Here is a 24320-nt window from a genome sequence, read left to right on the forward strand (position 1 = left end):
TTTCAGCTAATGATGTGGTATGTCCTGTTTGTACTCAGAAACGTGTTTCCTGACCTGAATAATAGGACGGAAAGTTAGAAGGGAATCGGTGTGAAAAAGTAGAGCAGTGTCTGCTGAGGTGCGGGGGCAGACTAAAAACTGAAAGACTACAACGTTGACTTTTTTGAAGAAAAGTTTATCCACTTGTGGGTTTATGCACTCATGCTTTGCGATTTCATGTGAGCTCCACCCTCTCTTAACTCAATCCATTAGCCATACAAGATCCATTCTAGAAAAGTGATGCAAGAGCAAAGGCCCTTTCTTAACTCTTAGAGGTTAAATAATTATTTGCTATTCAGACTGTGTAGTTAGCATATTATCATATTCCTCTGCCCTCCCAGCCCTTTCATCTAGTTACCATGTTACTGAGATGGCTGGCTGCCTGCCTGATAGGTTGTTGGGTGTTTTTTTTTTTTCCCCTTTCTCACACAAGGAAGGTAACAACTGAAGTGAAACCTTAAATAAAATAGAAATGAGAGTGCGGTGTGTAAACCTGAACGTTTGTGAGTTGGACATATTTATTAGAAAGTATTGTGTAGCTCTGATAAAATGCTCTCATTTGTTTAACGAGGGCCACAGCTTAAGCTCCGCAGAGACTTGGGTTATATTTGGACTAATCGCAAGGCAACACCTTTGCAAAGTAGGTAATGAAGCCTGATAAAATGTTGAGTGCGTCTCTTACGACCTCTGTCTCTGCGGCTGACACGTGGACGGGCTGAAGGCAGGTCACCAGCTCTGCGGCTGCCCTGCTGAGGTGGCTTCTGCCGAGTTACGTAAGTGCTACGTGCCTCAGTTTCCCCGTCTGCGAAGGGCGGAGGCGACCCCGGGCTCCCCTGTCTAGCCCGGCTCTCTTGCTGCGGGCAGGCACGTGAGCTGGCGGTGTCCTGCGGGGACGGCGGCACCGCACAGATGTTGGGCAGCGCTCGTGCAGCACGGCGTCTGGTTTGACCTGCCTTTGTTTCTCCTCTTTGGCTCTTCCTCCTGAATTCTGGCCGCAGAGTTGGGGCTCAGAGGGTACGTTTCTTTTTGCTCTTTCCTCCCATCCCTATTTTCCATCCTGTCGAATAAGGTTCCTGTTTTTTCTGTTCCTCCGTGTTTGTTCTCCTTACATCCTGCTTGTTCTTTCTGCTGTTCATTAGTGCCTTCCTCTTACTGCTCACCGTCTGCCTTCAGAGCTGCATTTTCTCTCCTCCATCCGCTGGGATTTCCTTTTCACCTGACTCATCTCCTTTTGGTACATCCCCACTCAGTCGTGCTCGCATTGCGCTTCTGTTCCAGGAAACCCTGCCAGCGCCAGCGGGACCGCTCGGCCCCTCTTCGGGGAGAGCTTTTTCCGTCATCGCGCTCCCTGCCCACTCGCCTGCGCAAATCTCGCTGCGCCTCGCTGCGGGGGGGCCGCGAGAGGCAGGGCGCTTTGTGCAAATACACGGCCAGATGGCACCGAGGGCCTGCTCCAGAGCCTGCTGCTCGCCTCTCTCCACTCCCCGTGGCTCGCCCTCGCTTGGCAGCGCGGATCAGGAGGAGTCCCGCTCCCCAGCGTGGGGCTGGGGGCACGGAGCTGTCAGGCGAGCAGTCGGAGCAGCCGGGTGCTGCAGGGAGGAGCGGCTGCGGGGGAGGACGGCAGCAGTCAGAATAGATGCAGAGACGGGCAGGGAAATGAGATGGTTGACTTGAGGCAAGGTGAACGATTTCAGAACAGGAAGGGGGAGCGTTTTCGTGTCTGCAGTTGTTTCCACCTCAGTGTCCTCAGTATAATTACTACTGCGCTAGCTAGTCCTGCAGGCAGAAAGAGAGGATCTGCGTGCTAAGCTGTATGTTTAAGATATAATCGTGCTCCTGTACTTTGAGCTTCTGTGGTAAACACTCTTGCTCAAGAACAATGAGGGAAAGGAAGAATGTATGTTGCAGTTCCCTTTTCTTGCTAGTTTTTCCACCAACGGCACAGAGGAAAACCAAAAAACACCGAACTCTCCTTTCTTGTATAAATAGCAATTGTTACTCTGTTTTAACTTGTTTTGATGGAAGAACTGCTATGTCAGTGTTTATACAGTCCTAGGGGCTTGATGTGCTGAGCCTCTTTTAATTCGTTAATTTTCTTTCTTTTTTTTTTTTTCAACAGACATTCAAGCCCTTGGTTGGAAAAAGTGTATACAATTCAATTACTGCAGTAGAATTCCTTGTGGACAAACAGCTGGATTTTATAACTGAAGATAGTGCCTTTCAGCCCTATCAGGTAAGAAATTTGGTTACTGTGTAAGTACTGCTCATTTAGCTTAGTTATATCCTTGTGTTTGTTAGAAGTCCTTTTTACAGTCAAGTTCTATGTTACAGGAACGATTTCCTATTGATTATTGGCAGTGAATGTTCCTCATTTAGTGAAAGATTATGTCTGGTTCTGGGGAATTTGATGATGCTGAGGAGTGAGTAGTATGCAACTAATATTACTGAACCACCTTTCAAGTGAAATTATCTGATCCCTTTAAAGGTTAATCAGCGCAGTTAATTGTAGAGCAGATAAAAGATAGTAGCCATCCTTATGAAGCCAGGCTTTAATTTCTAGGCCTTTGCAATACTGCATTGATGTTTGACTTACTGTTTCTCTGAGAAGGGATAGCAGAAAATGTTATTTTTTTTGAAAAAAGAAAAACCTTTCTCCATGCTGTGGTTTCTAAGACTGCTAAAAGTTCTAATATCCTTGATTTTAATGCCTTCTTCATTAATTAGAAACACATTGGTATACTAACGTGCACGTATTTAAAGAAGAGGAAAAGCAATGAATTTTTTTCCCCCCTCCCTGTAAGAAGGTCTTAAAAATGTCTTTTATGACAAATAGAAAACCTTGGGTATTTCAGCTTGCACTGGACTGATTGCAATTAGAATCACCATAAATTCTTTCTCATGGCTGGGATGGTACACTGCAGTGATACAGAAATAGTGCTTTGAGACTTGGAATAACAGATGGCCCTGAATAAATGCTATGTAATTTTGTCCTGACACCCCTTCTTCCCTCCTCCTTCACCAAGATCTTTTTTTCCCAGTGCCAAATATAGAGCTAGAAAAAAGAGAAGCGACAGAAAGCTGGGGAAAGGAGAGGGAGGCTCGCTGTGTGGCAGGGCTGCTGCTTTTGTGTGTCCACGGTGGGGAAGCTGAAGGAGTTCATCGCTTCTCGTCAGGATGAAGTTACATGTTATGACTCGAGCTGCTCTAACAGCCTGGCCTTGCTGAAAAGGACAATTCCCTCTGTCAGACCCCACGCTAGCTAGTTCAGCCTTCTAGAGCAGCACAACCCTGACTTGCAAAAAGGAGGGGGGAAGCTGAGTTGCTAATGAGCAGAGCTGGATTAGCAGAGGGTGCAGGAGTGCTGCGGCCTCCTGGGGGGGGTCAGGATGACGCAACACAGAGTGGGATATCCTCCTTTGGCAGCGGCAGCCTCTTAAATCAGCTGAGCCATGAAGTGTAAATTCACCCTCAGAGTCCAGCCGCAATCTTACAGATTCATTTTACAAAGCAAATACTTGCGCTAGCGTCTGTCCTTTGTGTGAAATCTGTCAAGATCGTGTCTCTGATAACGTTCATTCCGGTAACAGTAATCAATCTCCTTTTGGCAATGGATCATTTCTCACAAGACGAGCTGAGCAAAACAAATTGAATCTTTGAGAAGGACTGCCTTTTTTTTAAAGCAGCTTGTTGCCAAGCCAGGCTGGCAGTAATATAACTGTGCTGTATGCATTTTAGGCCCTTCACTTTAGGGAATACTCACTAATAGAGTCTTAGACACAGAAGCACTTTAATTTGGGAAGGTGCGTAGAAATTGAAGGTGTCATTTTTGAAAGTGTCTGTTGTGAACAGCTAGCTATATATCATCTTGATAGGTAATACTGTAATTAACAGCATTAACAACTTCGGTTTTAAAAGAGGTGTTCACAAAAAGCTGGTAGAATGCAGTAACTTGTGAGAAATGTTCCAGATGTAAGCTTCATCTGCCTAACTCTTGGCCTTTTATTTTGGCACACGGAGGGCAACTGCTGTGTGAGAGGTGAGGTTGTTCCACCCTTCATGGAGCAAACAGCTGCCTATTAAAGCCTGAGATGGAGACTGCTGATCTGTATCACTTACAAGTAGCTTGGTGACAACAGAAGCCTAAATTCTCTCTTCATTTTATCATTGCAAGAAGGTTGCTGATGGAGATTCCTTATGAGTAAAAAGACATCCAAAATGTGTCTTAACTGTATATTGCTCAGATATCAAATGTAGATGCATGAAAGAACGTTGAGCTCACTGATGAATAGCACAGAGATTTTAAAATTATTATTATTTGATTGATGATAAGTTTTGGAAACTACATGCTTAGGAATGTTTCTTTGCAGGGTTACCAATGTCCCATTGCTGCATTCTACAATTCAATTGTACAGATGAGAAATTCACTGGATTATAATGTCTTTAAGAGAACACAAACCATTTTTTAAATGTTAACTGAATGTTACCAGCAGTGCATTAGACAGAAATAAGAATTTGGTCATGGGACTGTTTTCTCCTAAAATATTACTAAATGGGAAAATTGTCTCTGTTTTGCTTGTTATTTTTGGTTAATTCTGGAAATCAGCCTGCACACTTTTAACCCTAAGTCACTGTAAGGTAGTTTTGTACACTTTTTTTTTTTTCTTTTTCAGAAGGCCTTCTTTTTCTTTGCCATGAGAACAGATCTTAGATAAATCCTTGTTGAATTTCCTGTGAAAATCTGCTTTCTCAAAAGTAGGGAAAATGGCCTTTTTGTTTCCTTGTTTGGTCTGGAACGCTGCTAACTTGTTTTTGAGCAGAAGAACAAAAGTGAGGAACTAATCTTTGCAGAGATGAGTTAACTTTGTCTTTCTAAATGTATTTAGTTTTTGCTTTAAGCTCTCATGGCTGTGCATTTTCAATACCAAGTCCTCAGAGGCCATGGTGATCTAAACACTTTTTTATTGCCTTTTGCTGTTAGTGCCTAAAATTCCAGTACCTTTCTGCCAAAGCAAACAAAGTTTGAATCTGTGTGGGAAGACTCCATTTTACTTCAGATACAATTCTTAACTACTGAGTAATTTTTCCCATCATTGCGTGTACTTGTAATATTAGTAATGGGCAGCAGGCAAGCATTTGGTATGAATTCTGCTCAGATTAGCTCTGATCAAAACACAGTGCTCTGTAAAGTAACCATTGGGCTAAAGGGCTTCATGAATAAGGTGGTGCTGTCCGGTTTGAAGATGACAACTGCTCAGGGCAAAGAAAACAGCACACTTGGCATACTTTTAGTCTTGGCAGGAAAAACAAAGTTTGAGTAGGCAAAGAAGTAAATTACTCTTGTTACCAGAAGTGGTTCTTCCAGAACAAGAGTAAAGACACTTTGGCAGGACTCGCTGGGGAATCATGAACCACAGATTCCCATGCCATGTCTGCTCTTTGCATAAATAAACATGTTTCAATTGTTAGAGATTCGGCAACCTTCATAAGAGCTAGATGAATATCATTAGTAAAAGCAGGTTGTGCAGCTGCACTATACTGGCCTTTTTCCATTTTTCCAATCTTCACAATATTTTATGTAGCAAGTATTCCACCAGTGAGTGAATTTGTACTTTACATCTAAAAGCGGTATGCGACTTGTCTTTTTCCCATACATCTGCCTTGAATCATGCCCTTCTCCACAAAAATGCCTCTGAATTGGTGTGTGGTGCCTTAAACGCCAACCTACATCTTGTTTCCGGTGCCTTTTATCTCTGTTGCTTCACGGAGGATACAAACGGTATTATTGTCTACGTGAAACTTGTGTGTGACTGAGAATGACTCATTCATTAATCTGGGTTGGTCAGGCCATTTAGTCATGTAGTTCTTTTTATGGTGGTGACAAGAGGATCTTGAGGAGAAAGCAGATGTAAATGTATTTGCCGTGGTTATTTTCATGTCATTGCTAAGCAAATTATGCTCCTTTGCAGGAAGTGATAGACATAAAATTTGCAACAAGCATTTTTTTTTGTCTTAATCTAGCATCTGAAAGAGTGGACTTACATACCACATTTCAGGACTACAGGTTTCTAGTATTTTTCTGCTTTGTATTCACAATAGATCGTGTATATTTTGCGATTGCTCAGGAAATAAAACTCAACAAATTTGGTGAGTTTTGTGGTGGCTTTCACTATAGATTGAAAATGAACATGCTTACAAATACATCTGTTATAAAAATATTTTAAGCAAAACCACAGTAAGCCTACACAAATGCAGATATAACTTAAAAAAAATAGTTTAAACTAAAATTGTTTTCTGCAATAGTAACAACTTAGCTGGCCACAGAATGGTACGGCTACGTATCTGTCAGTTACGTTCAACCTAGTAAGGTTGAACGGCAGATCATGCCTTCAGTTGTTCAAGCATGGCAGTTTCCTTGAAGGACCCGAGACGGGGCTCTGAAGAAGTCGAGCTCTGTGTATGGTGTGCGCGATCTCATCAGCGTGGCGTTGGGTCCTACCACTCACGGCACTGGTGGGTTGGAGCCTGGGCTTTGCACTCAGCGGCTGGAGCCAGCTGAAGAGCTGGAGCCAGTTGCATTACACTTTGGCCAAGCAAATAAAGAATAACAAAAAGCAATTTACATTGTATTTTTCCATATGAGTGTGCAAAGACCAGGAATCTATGTGCCTCGCCCCAGCAGTTGGTGCTTTACAGCTCTCTGCCGGGCAGGGGTGAGCCTTTGGCTTGCCTGGTGCCATGATTGTGCTGTCTCCCTGCCTCCTGTGGCAGCTACTCCCTGGCATGGGGCTCACAGCACTGCCTCATCCCATTTGTGTGTCTGTGTTGGGGTTGTGAGCACGCAGCGCTGGAACAAACGTGCACGGGTAAGGCAGGGTAGAGAATTCAAACGAAGTTCCTTCACAATCATTACGCTTCCTGCGAGAGGGTATTTCACCACTCAAGGAAGGAAGTGGAAGGGTGTGCACACAATCTTCTGAAAGTCCCCTGCGTATTGGTTTAAAAAAAAAAAGGAATCAAACCAAACACAGTTCAGTTCTTCTCTATGGTGGAATTTTTCTTCAGTCCAACCTACCTACTCACCTTCTCCTTAAGGACAAGTCATGTAAATTTTATTTTATTTTTTTTTCAGACAAGGCTGATTGCATCAGTATTTCAAAACGGTAAGGTCAGCCTGTCTACTTCTGTACTAAAGGTTCCAGATGTAAAGATACGGCACCGAGAAATCCCCTGTGGGAGGTGTTACATGCAAAATGATAGGTGTGTGTACTTCGGTCTTCTAAATGTGCACTGCATGCTTGAGAGCTGACAGATCAAATGTCTAACACACCTTGAAGATTGTTCGAGTAATAATAATAATAAACTTGCCTACTAATCAAGAAATACAACCCCAGATTGAGGAATGAAATACTCCTAGATACATTACAAATCCAAGTTCTGTACGCCATGAGGTAAGGCGTGAGAAAAGGGTGTTGTGCAACTCCTCTACTCTCCTTTTCTGTTTCTTACAGACAGGTAGTGGGTATTTCAGGCCTGCGTGCTTTTGCGTCATTGCCTTGCTCATACAAACAAACCAATGGCGTGGCCTTGTGTAGCAATAACATGTATACATGGAAAAAAATCTTGAAGCGTGTTGAAACAGGGAGTAAAATAAGGTATCTTTCTGTGTGTGTTTTAAGCAGCCCATAATCATACAGTGCAGACTTCTTTCAGACTTCTACTTCAGGCTTAAAAATAGCTGCTGCAGCTGCAAACTGCTGTTCCCATCAGCTTGTACCTCCGCTGACTGGGCAGGCGGGAGCTGCTGGGCTTGTCCCACCCTTTGAGGTTGACACAGGCAGCTCGGGAACTCCGGGTGCCGGCCAGCTGGCGGCCGTGGCCGTCATGTGCTCCGCTCCCGGTTTCGTTTCCTCCACGGCTGACAGAGAAGCACACAACTTTCTGCATCTTTAACTCTTCTCAGTGTTGTCTTGAAGAGCTGCCTCCCTCTTTTTCCATGTCTCTGGTGTCTGGACCACCCATCAGCAGTCCAGCTGCCTTTTCTGGCAGCCTTGTAAAGAGCGCCGGTCTGAACAGCTCGATGGTGACACATCTATGTTTCAGTGTACATTTCCAACGTGAGGGGAAGCAGAAGGCTAAATGCAGCTAGAAGTGGGTCAGATGACTCATGCCAGCCTTCCCTGCCTGCTACGAGTGTGGGACAGAGAAGACTTTCATCGGAGCAGTTGCAAGGAGAGAGGAGCGAGGGAGGGAGAAGCACCTTCCATTTACAGAATAGGAGATGCATGTCGTCTCCTTGGCCTGCATTTGGGCCTCCCTTCAAAGCTGCTGCATACCCCAGGACTTGACCTGTCTTTATTCTCACAGTGGGTGGAATAAAACTGTGCCTCTTAGCTTGATCTCTTAAGGAGAAAGGGCTTACTTAGCCCTTTAGCCTAGGTAGGGAACTTCCTGTGTTTGATAGAAATTATTACTTTTTTCACCAGTAAAAGCCCATGGAAATACTGCTTGGAAGAAGGAGGAGGAGTCCTTATCCTTGGTTCTGTGTCCTTCAGCAATTCCAACCTTCACATTTGATTTATTAAAAAACAATTTTTTTTTTTCACGAGTGTTTTTCTTAGGTGGCACCTTGACCACCCCCATTTTCATAATGCAGACACACAGTCAGCTCCTAGAAAAGTTGGTTTCACTTTTTTTTTTTTTTAATCCAGCTGGCACTTTGCCAGATAGTTGCCATCTGCTGGGATTGGGAATTCCAATGCCCTGGGGAGCTCTGAAGCTTGAATGGGGGTAAAATCCTGCAGCCCTTGCATGGGAGTGCTTGTGTGGAGGAGGGAAGAGCAGTCTTTTTTGCAGTTCAGTTGGGGGGGAGAACTCTCAGTTTATTGAATTCAGTTTTTACAACAAAAAATTTATCTTGCATTTGACCTGATAAATATGATAGCTAATCTGATGAGGTGTTCGTGGCTTTGTTTGGTTTTGCTCCTTCCTCTGATGTAACATTGAACGGTTGATGCATGTGCTGCAGAACAGTACGATGCTCCATAGTTTTTATTATGCTTTTAAATGGGGAAAGTACAGTATTTTATGGGAGCAACTTCGCATTGAGAAAACCAAACACCTTCCCCAAGCTGGGGGGCAGGTTGTACAGCTGAGATTGGAGGTAATGAATGGTGATGGGCAGGCTTCCTATGTTCTTGCAGGAGGCTGCGCATGCTGAAAACCTCACTTACGCAGAGATCCATGAATTACTTGAAAGGGGAGGTCAGACTTGGACTTTCTCACGGTTGTGCAATCTTTATCATTAAGAGGTCTTTGAGGTAGTGTGTGCAATCAGCTTCTGCAGAGGTATGGTAGGAGGGGAAATGGAGTACCCCAGCTAATTGTAGTCTTTCCGTGTCTTCATAACTTTCTGCTGTGTTTGGAATGACACCTAGCAGATGTACTAATTTGCAGTCCAGGATTTGTGCTCTGCAGCCTTCAGCAACTTGAGTGGTACTAGTTGAGCACTGCAGCACTTCCAGATGGAATGGACAAAGTGTGGAAGTGGAAGCCCTTTTTCAGGCCGGACATCTTTGAAGAAACTTGTGGTTTTGTCCGAACTTGGTTTCTTTTTTAAAAAATGAAAACAAGTACAAATGCTATTGTTTGCATAGATGTTGGGAAAACTTTGCTAATAAAAGTGCGGTATTTGTTTTGATGTTAGAGAGCTTGTTTTCCAGTGTTTTTCCTCATCAAACTTTTTTTTCCTAACGGTATACTACAAGATTAAATATAGTTCTATTTTTTTTTTTTACTGCCATTGTTTGTAAATACTGATTATACAGGTTTTTTGTCCTGTTCAATCTAGCAAACATTTCCTGTCTTTTGAATGGATTTAAAATTAACTATTCCTGTTTTTCTTTGCATCCCCCTCTTCTTGTGTGTGTCTGCCAGCATTATAGTATTTCAGTATGCTTTTGCTGAGCAAGTGGGTTTGAAGCACATTAATTTCTGTGTATCTCACAAATTACTTTGTATTTTATAACTTTATTAGTGAGTTGTAAACACACAGTATAGAAATTATATTTCAACCACAGAGGCTGTGTGAACGTGTTCTTCCCACTGCATTGGTATACAACAAACAAAATCAGGTTAAAGCAGATTTTAGGATACATAAGACTTTGTAGCTAAAGTATGGTGCTTGACAAGCTGCTTTTTTTCCCCTCAAGTGATGTAATACAGTCTTGAACGATGTTTTTGGTTGGAGTTTGGTTCTGTGTGCAAGTAGTTCTATCAACGGACAGATGTTGTGAAATTGATGAGCACTGTGTCAATTTTAACCACTGAATGACTTCGCCAGGTTTACCCCAAAGTGTTTATTGCAGCAACAACTGAAATACCCGCGTTTTCTGATTAGCAGTTTAATCTTTCCTGTCTGCAAGACTATTATTCATCTGTTCCATAAAAAGACACAGCCACTGCTTTCTCTGGAGTTGGACAGAGCTGCAGCGTTGATCCAAATATGATGTGCATCCCAGCTGGTCAGGCCTCTGTTATTTATAGGGAAAACACCTAAAATGGCTCCAGCAGGTCAGAACAGAGCCCTTAACATGAAAAAGTGCTTGATAATGGCTTCTCTGCTTTGAACATTGTCATGGAGCAGAGGCAGTGTTTCCACGTTTGCACAGTGTTGCATGCCCAGCTTCTGCACCGTGTCCCTGACACCAGGGAAGTGCAGTCTTCGGAATGAAATTCTGCAAGAAAACATCCAACTTGTTTTCCCAACCCAGCTTTCCCAGAGCTCCTGAAGAGTTCAGGTTTGGGAGATAAAATTGAGCACATTTGCAGAAGGTTCTGCAGCTGCTGCTGGGCTAAGCTAATGGCAGTTCAAGTTACAGAGCTGAGTGGTTCACAGCAGTGACGTGTACTCGAATGAATGTTTCAGGAGGTGGTGGTAAGAGCTTGTCTTAATCTACCACATATTGGATAGTGTTCTGCAGATTGGAATTGAGAGAACTTTGCTTTTTAATACCTTAAGGTTTTAGTTAGTAGTTTTTTAATACCTTAAGGTTTTAGTTAGCAGTAGTCTTGTCAATGAATACCGTCTTGCTGAGTAATGTGAGGTATAAAAGACGTGCTGGAGGTAACTACCCTTAGATAAGAGGTGAGGGAGCTGCTCTGTCATTACCTGTGCTGGCAGCGTGCAGCTTTGCAGCCCGGCCAGTTGAAGCTGCCGCGAGGGACTTCTGTCCCCAATGCCAGGTAGATGTGTCTGATGAAACTGTCTGTCTCTGAGCAAGAACTGAACTCGTGGCTTGATTTCTAGGGATGTTAGGCCGCCTCTCTAGCGGCCCATTTGTTCAGACCACTGATGATCAAAGGAATACGCTTCCTTTTGTTGCCTAAAGGCATCTCCATCCATACAGCCTGTCCTTGAAGGGATGATTTGGAGAGTTGTTAGGTACCTTCTGAATGCTCTTCATGCTTCACGAGGTGTCTGGGTCTAGCTTTAAATTTGAATATCAATGTACAAAATATTTTTTTTCTATCTGCTCATTTTGTTACTTTCCTTGTTAGCATTAACTTGTCTCTGCTAATTGTTTGCTTCAGGGAAATGTCTGCGCTTTGAGGTTTCTTTTCCCATAGACAGCTGTGGTAGCGGCATTGTGTTGCTTGATAGGTGACTTCAAGGCTTGGTCCAGTGTCCCCACGTCACTGGAGGGTTGTTGGCTGTGCGGGAGGACCAGTGCTTCATGGCTTTCTTAGGAGCTGAGAAACTAGGAGGAAGCTGTGTATTGCTGAGGTGCTGGGGATAAGCACGGGGAGCCTGTAGCAACAAGGAGGGAAGCAGGACTGCATGGACAGTGAAAGAAAAGCAAGCGTGTGGCTGCCTCCCCAAAATGAGGGAGGAAACGGGCATGGAGGAGTGCTGAGCACTTGAGTTTAATGTTATTCTCCATGCAAAAATGACACATGGTTACTGTGGCTTTCTAAAGGCAAGCTGTCAGGCCAGCAGTTCGGTGGGTAGGAGCCCCTTGTTTGGGGAAGTTGTTAGATCAGATGCTAACTGAGACGTCACGTCAGGAGATTCCGCTTTCCGTCCCACTCAGCCCAGCCAAATAGTTTTTCTGTTTCCTTCCTAATCTGCAAATCAGATCAGGACCCAGATTGGAATTAGAGTGACAGCACTTCGTCCCAGCTGCTCAGGGGGAGGGTGACATAACCCGTCAGCGTAAGGGTCATCTCTTCTCTTTAATCCCTGGTTTTCAAATGTGGGACTTGTAGAAGTTACCAGAGCGGTTTCTAAGTTGATTGTGGCAACATCTGCCTGGCTCAGGTTTGCTTTTGCTTCTGCATTGATGGCTGCTTGCTTCCCTGCTGCATGCTTGTTCTGTGTGCTGCTCTCGTCTTCCTTTTGTCTTTCTATCCTGGATTCTCATCTACAGCTATGGGATTAGTGAGCTGACTTGTGAAAAAGCAGGTTTTCCAACATGCGTGTTTCACCTGAGACATCAGTACTCTTACAGGAAGGCAAGTACCTCTGTTTTTGTGTTTGTGAGTTAAAATACTTGACGATGAGCTAGATTTTCTCCTGTATAATTTATGTTCCCAAGTTTAATACATTTTTCATAGCATAATCTTTCATAGTTTTATATTTTTTCCATATTTTTTTTTGGTGTTCTTAGCGATGTGAATTATTCTAGCAGAACTGAACTAATCAGTGCCATGATGCTTTTTCAAGCCTGAAATCATGATTTGGAGAAATGTGCACAGCCCTACTCCCCCTAATTCTCAAACCTGATAATTATAATTTAAAATCAGTGTCAACTCTTTAATTGTACAGATGAAATGAGGAAGGAAGTAAGGGTGTGTGGGGACAAGTATTAGGCATAAGGAAGAGTGGGGAGCAAAAGAAAAATTGATCGCTTTTCCTGACAGATGTGAAGTTCACTGACAGTTGAAATATTACTAAATTTTTAGGCTTCATCTTCTTTTCCTGTAGCGTCAACTTTCTATTCATAGGTATTGATGTTACATACTGAAAATAACCGGCAGTTTTAAATGTATGTGGTCTAAAATATCTATGCATGTTTGTCCCTTTGTTAACAGCACGTTTGGAGCCTCTTGTAAAGTGATAAATGGTTGGTGTTCCTGTACTGTGCCTGCACAGGTAGGGCGAGTGTGGTCCCTGCGTCACCTCCGTGCACCTGCGGGCACGGCTGGCCTCATCCTGACTTTGGTCCTGGTCTAGGGGCCAGGGCTGTGCCTTCAGGCTTGGCTTGACCGGTTCAGATGTAGCCCAGCAGCTGCTGCATTGGAATGAGGCAAATGGTGACCGGGCACTCAGCAGCACCAGAAAATAGGTCAAGTGTGGGCTGGGTTTACATAGAAAGCACTAACATCGCCTGGTAAGCCTGAGCCTCTCCTCTTCGCTCAGACAAAGCCGTTTAAGGTAAACTGGGAAGTTAGCATCTCCCCCCAGGACTTTTCAGCCTTCTGCCGGTAGCCAGGGACTTGTCAGAAAGCAGCGAGTTAAAAAGAACACACTGGTGGGTGATGCACGCGCATGCAGAGATGCATGGACCAGCAGATCTATTAATTTTAGTTGCAGTTAAAGTTAATTGTTGCTTTGTAGGGATTTGCCGTGGTCCATTTGGCCATGGCCACGCCTGCTCCAGGGGATGCAGCTGGTGCCAGTTGCAGCCAGTTTCTCTGCTCTAGACTAATTCTCATCGTTGGCCACTGGAAAAAAAAATAAACTTGTGGTATGGCACAGGGAAGTTATCGATTCATAGGTAATGTTTTGAGAATGTTGATAACCTGCCTGTCTAGATTTTATGTCACTGTTTCCTGGTAGTTTTATTTATTTTTTAAGCTTGGCATCAGGCACATCAGTATTAAGTTTGAAGGTTTGTTAGAAAAGATTGTAATCACAGAAAGGTTATTACAGATAGTGATATAATCAGATATATGTAAGGTGATATAATAAGTGAAAGATAAAAGAGATTGGAAGAGGGAATAAATAAATGAAGGCTAGTTGTCAAGGAATGAGGGGATTGTGCACATGTTTTGGATGAGTAAAAGGATGCACGGACGTGAAATTCTTATGAATATACATTTGGGAAATCTTCAAGGTGAAATGACTATTTCTGAGGCACCCTTCACTTTGTTTTGAAGTATGCAGGTATGGATAAAGTCAAAGGGCAGTATGCCAAACAGTATGTCAAATGACTTAATGTAATTCTCAATGTGCAGTAAGGTCAAGCAGTGTTGATAAGTTGTGTGGTCGGAAACACGGGGAAATCTGAGCAGAAAATGATTTGAGCTGGGTAAAATGCATGGGATCAGGAAACTGAAGGTTCATGCTCCTGACTCTTTGATCTCGAATTTTTCATGGGCACTGTTTGAATTTAAATGTGGTCCCTCTACCATTAAAGTACTAATGAAATGCTTATTTTAGTGTGCAGCTCATACTGTGTCAACATTGTAAACATGACTCTCAGGTTGGTTACGTACGAGTTTTCATTTAATTCGTGTCCTAAATCATCAGAAAACCTCTAAGCAGCCAGAGGAAGCTATAGTTAATTAAGCCACAGATGGTGAGGACTAATGTGGTGTTGACCTTTGTGAGGACTGCAAAATCTACTTAGTCGTTCTCTGTAAAACACTAGCTGAAATGAGTTCCTACTGATCCTAAAAAGATGTCTTTTATGCATTGAAGCCAAATGTAGACACTGTGGCTAAGGAAGGCGCTCTCCCAAGTAAACGTTTGCAGGGTTTACTGCATGATGTGTGTTGAGACTTGGTCTTCATGGCTTCACTTTAAGCCTTCTTAGTGCCAAAAGCCACAGTTTTTCCAGGGCTGGTTTTCCTGAAATACATATCGTCAGTTCTCCTCCTCTCCTTCACTGAAAAGGAAGGGTTGACAGCTGATGGTGGAGTTTCCACACCTTCCTATACGCAGCACACAGGCTGCATGTTTGGGCGGGTGGGAGTTGTACTTGAATGCGTTCTTGAGTTTTTGTTTCATGCTCTGGGCTTTCACCTCTCCATGTAATGAACTTGTTTCCGCCCCTCAAGGTTATGAAGAGTGACTTTAAAATATAGTTTAAATTGCTGAGGAAACATTTTGGTTTAATAGCACAAGGCTTATTGGAGAGCTAGAGAGCTGCGGAAGCGTTCCCACCACAGACATGCCATGCTACCCAAAAAGGAAAAGGAGCTTGCAGTCACTCAACTCAAGCCTTTCAGAAGAAGCTTTGTGTGCTGTCTGTTGGACAGCATGCAGATTCTGGTCATCCACGGATGCCTGTCAGTATCTCAAACAGTATTTTGTTTGTGGATGGGGCTCAAAGGCGAATTCTCTTTGTATTTAGATTTTGACTTGTTTTTTCAGTGAATACTTGCTTTGAAATTTTGTTCCTTGTGACTTCCAGGAGTCTAGCATGTTGCCAGCACCTGAGAATTCTCACTTTAAGAGACTTGAGGCAGACTCAAGTATTCTTGAGATCATTAAGTGGAAAAGTCCATTCCACCAGAAGTGAATTCCTCTGTCGATCTGGAACAAAGGCAAAATAAAATAGCAGCAGAGATCCGTAAGACCTGGCATAGGTTGGCAGAGTTCAGGTAGTTGTATTGCTTCATGTGACTGGCTCCCACAAGGGCAGGAAGAGTTACTCCTTCTGGCCCATAAGCCCTTTGTCTTCTCTGCAGTATATAGTCATTCTTGGAGCAGGGACCACTGCTGGATGAAGTATATAAAGAACATTCTACAGTATATTTAAAAAAAAAAATTGCAGTCCCATGTATTTGCATTTTGATTTGCATTTCATAAGGGCTTCAAATCAGCATGAACATCTTTGTGCAGGATATATTCCAAACCTTGTAGAAAAACTAGTCTGAGAGAGGCACTGTATTTATTTTTGCGAATAAAACTCATTTCAAATGAGGAACATGCTATAGAGGAAAACCCTGCAGGGCATTTAATTCTTCTGTGGCGTAGTCTGTCGATCTTTCCAGTCCAGCCAAGAAGGAAGGGAAAACTGAAAGTCTTAATTGCCAAGGTTTAAGTCGATAGACAAGAGTTGTGTTTTCTTGAACAAATTACGTGCAGGTTAAGGGAAAAGACTGCGTGCTGAAGGGGAGTCATTTGCTCATCTGCAGTGCTATGACAGAGAGGAGACTGCGAGTCATCAGCCTTCTGCTCGTTGCCCTGTCTGGTTTTGCTGAAGGTCAGGGTATGCAGTAAACCCATTTGCTTAAGGCCATCACCTTATATTATGTAATGGGTTCGCTGATTACAAGACTTTCAAATTTAAGATTAACATTGAAAAACCATCAGTCATGGCACATGTTTTTTCATAGATGTAGGTAATATATACACAAAAGAAGCATATTTTGAGATTTCAGGAGTCTTTTAAGTACCTTGGCGTTGAGCTTCACTTGTCAGTTACAATTGTGCTTTGCTATTGTGATTTCCATTGACCAGCACATAGCATGCGCACATCTAGAAGCAAGACGCTTCCTCTAGTGTGGTGACTGATGACATGTTAAACGTGTATTGTGTGTGCGGGTGTTCAGAAACCTGAGGTTTACTTTGATGTCCTCTACATAATCCGAGTCCTACCTGCGTGCAGTTTGGGTGATGGATCTTCAACCTCTTTAGGGCTCTTTGTAGCTCATTTTTGACGTGAGCTCATCCTCTTCCAAGAATGAGGAGAGAAACACAAAGTGGACTTTGCAGTCTCCTTTTCTAAGTATTCACATGAAGCATTCAATCAAAGGTACCAGTACGTCATGCGTCTGAATAGGGAACAGAACAAAAAAAAATTGTCAGGAGGTTCGCCAGTATCCTCAGTGTTAAGTTCAAAGAAGGCAAAGACGGTTAGGAAGGGTGTGAAATCTGAAAAAGAGAACAGCAGCGGTGTATTTTGCCTTCAGAAACAGGGCTAATCAAAAGTAATGTGTTAGAAGAAAAAGTAAAGACTAAGAAACTGCATAAAGAACTCAGGGAAGTAGAATATCGTTAGTGTAATGGGTCTGATTTCAGGGTACCTGACCACTGTGTGTAGTCCTGAAACAAAGACACTGATTTTCTTAGAGGAACTGAAGTGGTTACTGAAGATGTACAAGCTCTGCATGTTATTTGCATTTTTAGGTCAGCCAGACCTCCAGTGTTGCAGTGCCTCAGTCCACTGCTTAGCCCTAATGTTTGCGGACCTGAGAGGTGAAACTCTCAATAGGGGAATCTCCCGCAGCTGCTGTGAAAGAGCGCGTGGGAAGGAGGACAGAAGGTTGGTCGCCACCCAGCTCCAGGGCCTCCTGGCCTCCCCTGGCAAAGCATTCCCTCTTTCCAGTGGTGGTGTTACTTATGTACGCAGGATCAATCCAGAGATGGATTTGCAAAGGAAAATAAAACAACTAATATATCCATTTCAGGTTCCCCAGGAGAGGAAGCATTTTGCTAGTGTGCTATTTTTGAATAAATTCTGGTGTGGACCCTCTTGTGCCTCTGACAAAGTTATTAACGCACTTGCCTGGTCGGTGCTTCTAACTTGGTGGTGGAGGCCCCGTTGACTTCCTCTTCACTTTTACTTTGTTCCATGTGACGTGTATTACAAAGATCACCGTGACCGTTCCTTTTGCATCTGAGGCTGTATCCTTTTCAAAAGCACAAGGAAAGACAGTCATTTTCTCTAATAGCCAGAGCATTGATGCGCTCTCCGTAATGGAGCACGGCAAATCTTCAAGTGTCAGGAAGTGAATTCTGAATTTGAAATAGACATCCTGTGATCAGTGAGTTAGCAGGAATAATCTCATTCAGATGAATGGAGAGAAATTGCTCATGTCACTTGAGGGCCTGGCAGCAATGCATGATTCTCTGAATGTTGCTTGTATCTTCATATTCTATGGCTAGAGCTCTTCATAATAAATTGTGAAACATCAAGGAACTTGTTGGAGATCAAGGAAAGAAATTACTTGATCTCAGCTGCAGTACTGATAAAACGTTTTACATTTTGTATGTCGAGAATCGCTCTGATTATTTTAGCTGTCTGAATTTCTCTCAGCACAAATGAATGTTCCCGCAGCTCCTGGATTTCCAAGGCTGCCTTCTGCATGAGGAGGCACCAAGCTGCAGTGCAGCTTTATTTCTCCACCACAGCCTCAAAGGCAGAAATAGCAAATCTTCTCTGAAGTACTGAGAAATAGTTATGCAAAGAGTCCTGCGACGAATGATGATTTAAGCCATGCTTTCAGGGATATGGAATGGACTTTGTACCTAGTTTTCCCTTGCTACAAGGATGGTGCTGCTAAATAAGCCTTAATTTCCCAGATTTTGTCTTACTGAAATAGTGAGTGAGAATCCAAAAGTGAGATAAAAATTAAAGCATGCCTTACTTGAAATTACCTAATTAACAAAGGCCTACCTATGGAAAATCAGTAATGCTGTTTGTTTCTCTTGCTATACAGGTATCTCTTATGCATTATCTTTGTGGGTTTTTCAGTCTGTGTTTATGCTCAATATGTCCATATTAAATTTTTCAAATATGCAAAACAAGGAAAAAAATTTGACTCATTTAATCATTGCTTAATTCCTTCTGCATACCTGTAAACATTGAAGTCTTTATAGGCTATTTTTAGCTTGTAGTAAGACAGTATTTATGAAAGTGTGATCCTATTAATAGCTTACAAGTCTGGCCACATGCAGGATCTGACATACTGTGTTCCCATGAAATAACTTTTAGCACTATGTTGCACTGATGAGTTTTTTTTTCTGAAGACAGCACAGGGATTTATAGGGAATCGGTAAAATTAGCATCAAGCTACTTAATATTGTACTCTAAAATATATTTAGGAAAATAAACAGAAATGTTGCAAGTAAACATAACATATGGTTCTTTTTTTAATCTCTACTTTAGGACGACGTAGACAGTCTAAACCCAGTTCTCAGGGATAACCCGCAGTTACATGAGGAAGTAAAAGCCTGGGTAAAGGAACAAAAGGTTCAGGAGATTTTTATGCAAGGTAATTATTTGGGAAATTGTGTTATTTTTATTCTGTGTTAGCTAGTTTAAGGCCATTAGTTGTGTGGGGCTCTTCCCATAGCGTTTGTGGTATAATGGAGAATGTATTTCTAACCTAGTGCTTTGGGAAGTATTTGTTTAAAAGAGAAAACAAGACTATATAAGAAGCTGTGCATGACTTCTTCAGACTGTACTTAACTTGTTTGATGTCTTAGTGATTACAGGACAGCTGAACATCATTAGTCTTAATGTACATGTTTTATAACATCGGTTGTGAAGTGTATGAAGGGAAACCACACCCTCTTTAGTGTGTGTAAAACTGTTATTTGCGCTGTTAGTGTTACTATTCTGTGTGGTAACTTCTCAGATACCTATTTGTTTCTGGTTCTTCACAGTTCTGTCACAGGTGAATACTTTCAGATTGACCCGGCCCCAATAGAAAATCATCTTTCAAATCAGTTACAATTTTTAACTCAATTCTAACGCTGAAAGGTTGCAGCAAACGTAATTTTTACAGCATAGGTACAAGTTACGTTAAAACTAGTGTGAATTAGAATACATTATTTTGGTTCAGTCTTGTTAACATTTTAAGTATTATCTATGTTTGCAGTGCATTTATTAACTTTTTGCAGAACTGACAGCCAGCTAGCTCTACAGAGGCTTTTCTAGCAATAGGAGACAGAAGCTTACCTTTGTGGGTCTGGGCTAAAATCCCTGGCTCAACAGTAAAGCAACTGTGGGACAAAAATGCTTAAGCAGTCACTCTATAAATTAAGATTGGGAAGAGAGCAGTAAATAATCTGGTATTTTAAGGATGGGACTGAGGTTTGCTTGCTGTCAGGTTTCTTAGATAAACTAAGATTAGAAGGCCAAAGGAATATGGTAAGTATAATACTGAAGTTACAGTACCAAAAAAAACTCCACCACCAACCAAATAAAAACCCCACATCTTCATCTTCCCTGTTGTGGAGCTTTTAATTTGCCTAGATATGACTTTTTCTTATGGGCCACAGTGAAAAGATGCTGAAGAAGCAATGCACAGAACTGTGTAGATAGTGAGTTGGTACGTCAGTATTAGTCACTTGAGATTTTATCTTAATATCATCAGTTACAATGTGAATTAATAGTCTGAGAATTGCAGCCAAAACTGGACTGGTAGGTGATGTAAAATCAAGTTAGGGTTGTATGGAAAGGAAACAGATTAAGCTTGTTTATTGCATTTTATTAGAGTAACGATAAAAAGACAATTATAACGATCCCTGTCCACACTGGTACAGAATCAGTACCTCAGCAAAGCCCCAGCCACATCAAAATAGTCATCTGAATGAAACTGCCAACATGTCATACACAACACTCACTTGCATCCCATTGTTCCAGGAATTGGATTTTTGTCGTGTGTGTGTGTATATGTGTATATATATATAAAAATATATATAAAATGTATGGAACAGATGCTTCGAGTGCACCAAAGCAGAAGTGTTCTAGATGAAGAGATGAAACAAACGGTGTCCTCACAGACCATCTCTCCTCATCTGCAGAGAAGCTTCCTTTCATGGCATGGTGTGGCCTGAGGAAAGATGTGCCCCCATGGGCAGCAATGTGCCTCCATGGGCAGTGACGTGCCAGCCGCCCCAAGGGTGCTGATCAGCTGGCAGGGACTACTCTCACCTTCTCCTGGCAGCTCCCAGATGAGGAGGATGTGCATTTTGCACAAACCTTTCAGTGACTTACAGATCTCTGTCTCGTAGTGCTAGGTGATATCATCTAGCCATGTAATCCTTCCTTTTTCCTCCCCTCCATTCTCTTTTTCATCAACCTCTCTATCACCATATTCCTGTTCCCTGCAGCTTGGGCAACATTTTCAGTTCTGGCCTCATCAAACCCCTCTGCTAAGGTTGCTGCCATACTCGGTTACTTCAACCTCCACAGCATTTTTAGTATCCAACCTTTTCCTCATTGGCTCTGATGCTGACCGAAGTCATCTCATATCGTAGTGTGTTCTGCAGTCACATTTTCTATGCGGCTGTTTCACTTTACACTCATTTCTGGGAGAGGAGGGTTGGAGAAGAACATTAAAATCTGTTTCTGACTGTTTAGAAAGAAGCACACCAGTTTGAGGAGGGGGTAACTTAGTCAAAACCAGTCCATCTCCTTACGAGAATTGAGACTAAGGAAAAAAAATGGTCCAGGTGACCTTTTCCTTGGATAGCAGCATGCAGCACACTTCAGAGTAGAGACTGGAGGTTTGGCCAGAAAGTAGTTTGTTCCTTGTTTAAAACAACTCCCAAACTTGGCTAAGCTAAAAGCTTTGGGGAAAAATTAAACCAGTTCAAGGAACTCGCTCAGTAAAGTGTCTTTGATTTTTAATGTTTAAAATCTTAGATTTCTTCTTCCATATTAGGGTTATTATCACTGCAATCTCTGAGGCTGAATATATAACAATCCTCGTGAAAGGCTGTGTGTGCCTCGGCCCTGAAGATACTTCCTGATAGTACTGCACATGCTGTTTCAACAATGCGTAGCTGAGCATGATTCAGCCAGGGGCTGGAGACAAAGCCAGGCTTTTCCTGTAATGGCTGCTTGTGGCTGGGCTGGGCTGGGCTGGGCTGTCCTGTGTCGCATGACCGCAGTTTAATCTTTCCCCTTCCTGACACCCCAGCAGCACGTAAGAAAAGAAAAACACCCAGTTTTTAAAGGCAGATAAAGTCTGTTTTAAAAATAGGTAGGATAAAAACTGGGATGAAGGACAGACACAGATTAGAACAAGGGAGTAAGAGGGAAAAAATTGGCATGGGGTCAGTGCAGATGAATACGAGAGAAGCTGGCAGCGAATGGAGAAGGGAGGGATGGAGCTTGTAAACTGAGAAGACTGGGAAAGGACTTGGAAGCCAGTGGCCTGGAATCGTAAATGCTAAAATGAGACAAGAAGCTGGGGAGGGAGGAGAGGCTGGATCTGGTTAAGCAAGAGACCAAGACTGAAAATTGTCATGCAATTAGCATGAGGGTGGAAAAGAGGAAGAGCTGGGATCGAAAAGTAGGAATGGGAACGTTGCATGAAAAGACACGGGCAGAGGTTAACGGAGACTTGTCTGAGTGAGGCAGAGCTTTGGGACAGCTGTGAAAGGCTTGAGACACGGAGAATGCGGTTGGGTCAGACAGAAGTGTGGGAGCTGAGCTGGAGGCATTTTGCACGGGCATTCAGAACAAGGATTGGAGAGAAGCCATCAGGAAATGTGTCCCCACGGGAACCCCGTCTAGTCCGAGACCAGGAATGTGAGACATAAGCTTTTAGATTCCTGCTCTTTTTCTGCCCATACGTGTCTGTGAGAGGCAGAGACTGCGCTGGTGCTGTGCTGAGCCCTGGCTGTGTAGCTGGCAACGTGCTCTGGGGGCGAGCTGAGTGCAGCAGCTCGGATGGCTTAGTGGGGCTTGAGTTTGCAGCACTGCAGTGAATGATGTGGATGTGGGTGGAAGAAGGTTGCCGTTGCATGGAGTTTCTGTTCCTCCCAGCTGTTTGAAAACCTAGATAAAGTCTTGCTAAGGTTCCTAAATTCAGCCTCAAGAACACGTAGGAAATGTCTAAATTAATACTGTCTTGCACTTCAATTGACCTCTTAAATGTTGGCCTCGAAAACAGTCTTTATGATCATGTGCTTTGTTGTGCAGAGTGCATAAGGGACCCAGAAGTGTGCACATGGGTATTTTAGTGGAGAAAGCTGTCACCTGCGAGGTCCCTGCTCTGTTGCAGGTGTTGAAGCTTGCTGGGCAGGGGCCAGCAACACCTCTCATCAGGAAAGACAGGGGAATCCTGTCCTGCCTGTGCTGCCGAGCAGCCGGCAGCCTTTTAAGCTAGGCTTTTCCTAGGTTGACACTGACTGGTTTTACTTCAGTTCCTGTGTGCCTGACCTAGGGTTTGGTTGCGGAAGTAGCGAAAACCACAGCAAACTGAACTTGGGGACTGTGATGCTTGGTCACATGAAGTGCTACATAAACCAAGTGCTGTATAAACACCAAGTGTGATGAAGCTTACAGTCCTGGTTGTCAAGTGAGACAATGATCGTGAATAAAACCGTAGAGCTTCAATTTCTGGGTCTTGAAACTAACTCTAAAGTGAGTATTGTGTCATACCATCTCATCCCTTCCCTGTGGGATCTTGGAGATGAATTAAACTGATCTTTGTGTGCGTTTTTTTTAGCTCCTGTTTTAAGGCACAGCAACTCCAGAAGTCTTACTAGTGTGTGTATTTCTGAATGTTTTGTGGGGCCATAGCAGGGCTCGGATCGCTCAGCTGCCTTTTGACTGTTGTAATAGAGAGAAGCTCTGTGGTCACTTATGGGAAAGACTTGGCAGATGCAGAGCCTAAACACCAAGATCTAAATTGTTTTGCCAGCAAATCATCTGGGCATGTGACTAGCCTATTAAATAGCTTCTGTATAACCTGCTGCTGCCACTTTCTGCCTTTCAGATTACTTTTGTATGGTTGCTGTTTGTAGGCAGGAATTTTCCCATCATTTGTCATTATGGTTGCAAAAAGATTTAGTTAGATAAGAAAATTGTATGTTGAAAATGTTGGCATAATTGACCTTAAAGCATACTTAAAATGTACCATTTGCATTTCAAAATGTCTTCCTCAATAATCGTAAAATCCACAGGCAGCGCTGTGCCAGAATAGTTTGTAGCTTGCTGTCCATGCCATTCACATCATATGATTGCTATGAAGCTTAAAAACCGAGGACAACCTATTAATACATTTTTTTGCTGAATTCCTCAATGGCTTTTTTTTTTTTTTTTATTTCTTCCCCTTCTAAAGGTCCGTACTCCTTAAATGGTTATAGGGTGAGAGTGTACAGACAGGATTCTGCCACCCAGTGGTTCACTGGGATCATTACTCATCATGATCTCTTCACCCGCACTATGGTTGTTATGAATGACCAGGTGAGTTTGACTCTGTGATGCTTGGAAAAACAAGCTTTAAATAAACTATGCACTGGGAGCTTTTCCAATTTTTGGTGGTACTCCAGAAAGCACTGAACTTACCATTTCCATCGGGGCATGTCTGTTATTTCCTCTGCTGAAAATTCAGCTTGACTTTGCGCTGGACTGGCAGTTAATGCCATCCTGAAGCTGAATGTTTGTGCAATTATATGATTAATTCCAGCCCTACAGTTTGGCTTTTCTTCCGTTGTCGCTATTAGACTAGCTAAGTCTTTGAAGTAAAGGGGTCTAGTTTTAAGAACTGGTCTTCCCTGTCAGCTCTGTTGAGAATTTCTTCTCTCA

The 24320-nt window shown here is 42.9% G+C and overlaps 1 protein-coding gene across 10 annotated transcripts in view; it reads left to right on the plus strand.

Annotated features, from left to right (window-relative positions):
- JMJD1C (jumonji domain containing 1C) overlaps positions 1-24320 on the plus strand; it is a 157992-nt gene that overhangs the window by 99447 nt on the left and 34225 nt on the right. For 6 of the 10 annotated variants that reach the window (XM_027463800.3, XM_038181065.2, XM_072040032.1 and 3 more), the window contains 3 exons: positions 2159-2272; positions 18939-19044; positions 23854-23978. In XM_027463800.3, the coding sequence (XP_027319601.1) occupies positions 2159-2272; positions 18939-19044; positions 23854-23978 (345 nt within the window). The remainder of the gene's footprint in view (positions 1-2158; positions 2273-18938; positions 19045-23853; positions 23979-24320) is intronic. The other 4 variants (XM_072040035.1, XM_038181066.2, XM_027463804.3 and 1 more) reach the window with 1 other exon arrangement.

Source organism: Anas platyrhynchos, chromosome 6, assembly GCF_047663525.1.
Source record: "Anas platyrhynchos isolate ZD024472 breed Pekin duck chromosome 6, IASCAAS_PekinDuck_T2T, whole genome shotgun sequence".
NCBI lineage: Eukaryota > Metazoa > Chordata > Aves > Anseriformes > Anatidae > Anas > Anas platyrhynchos.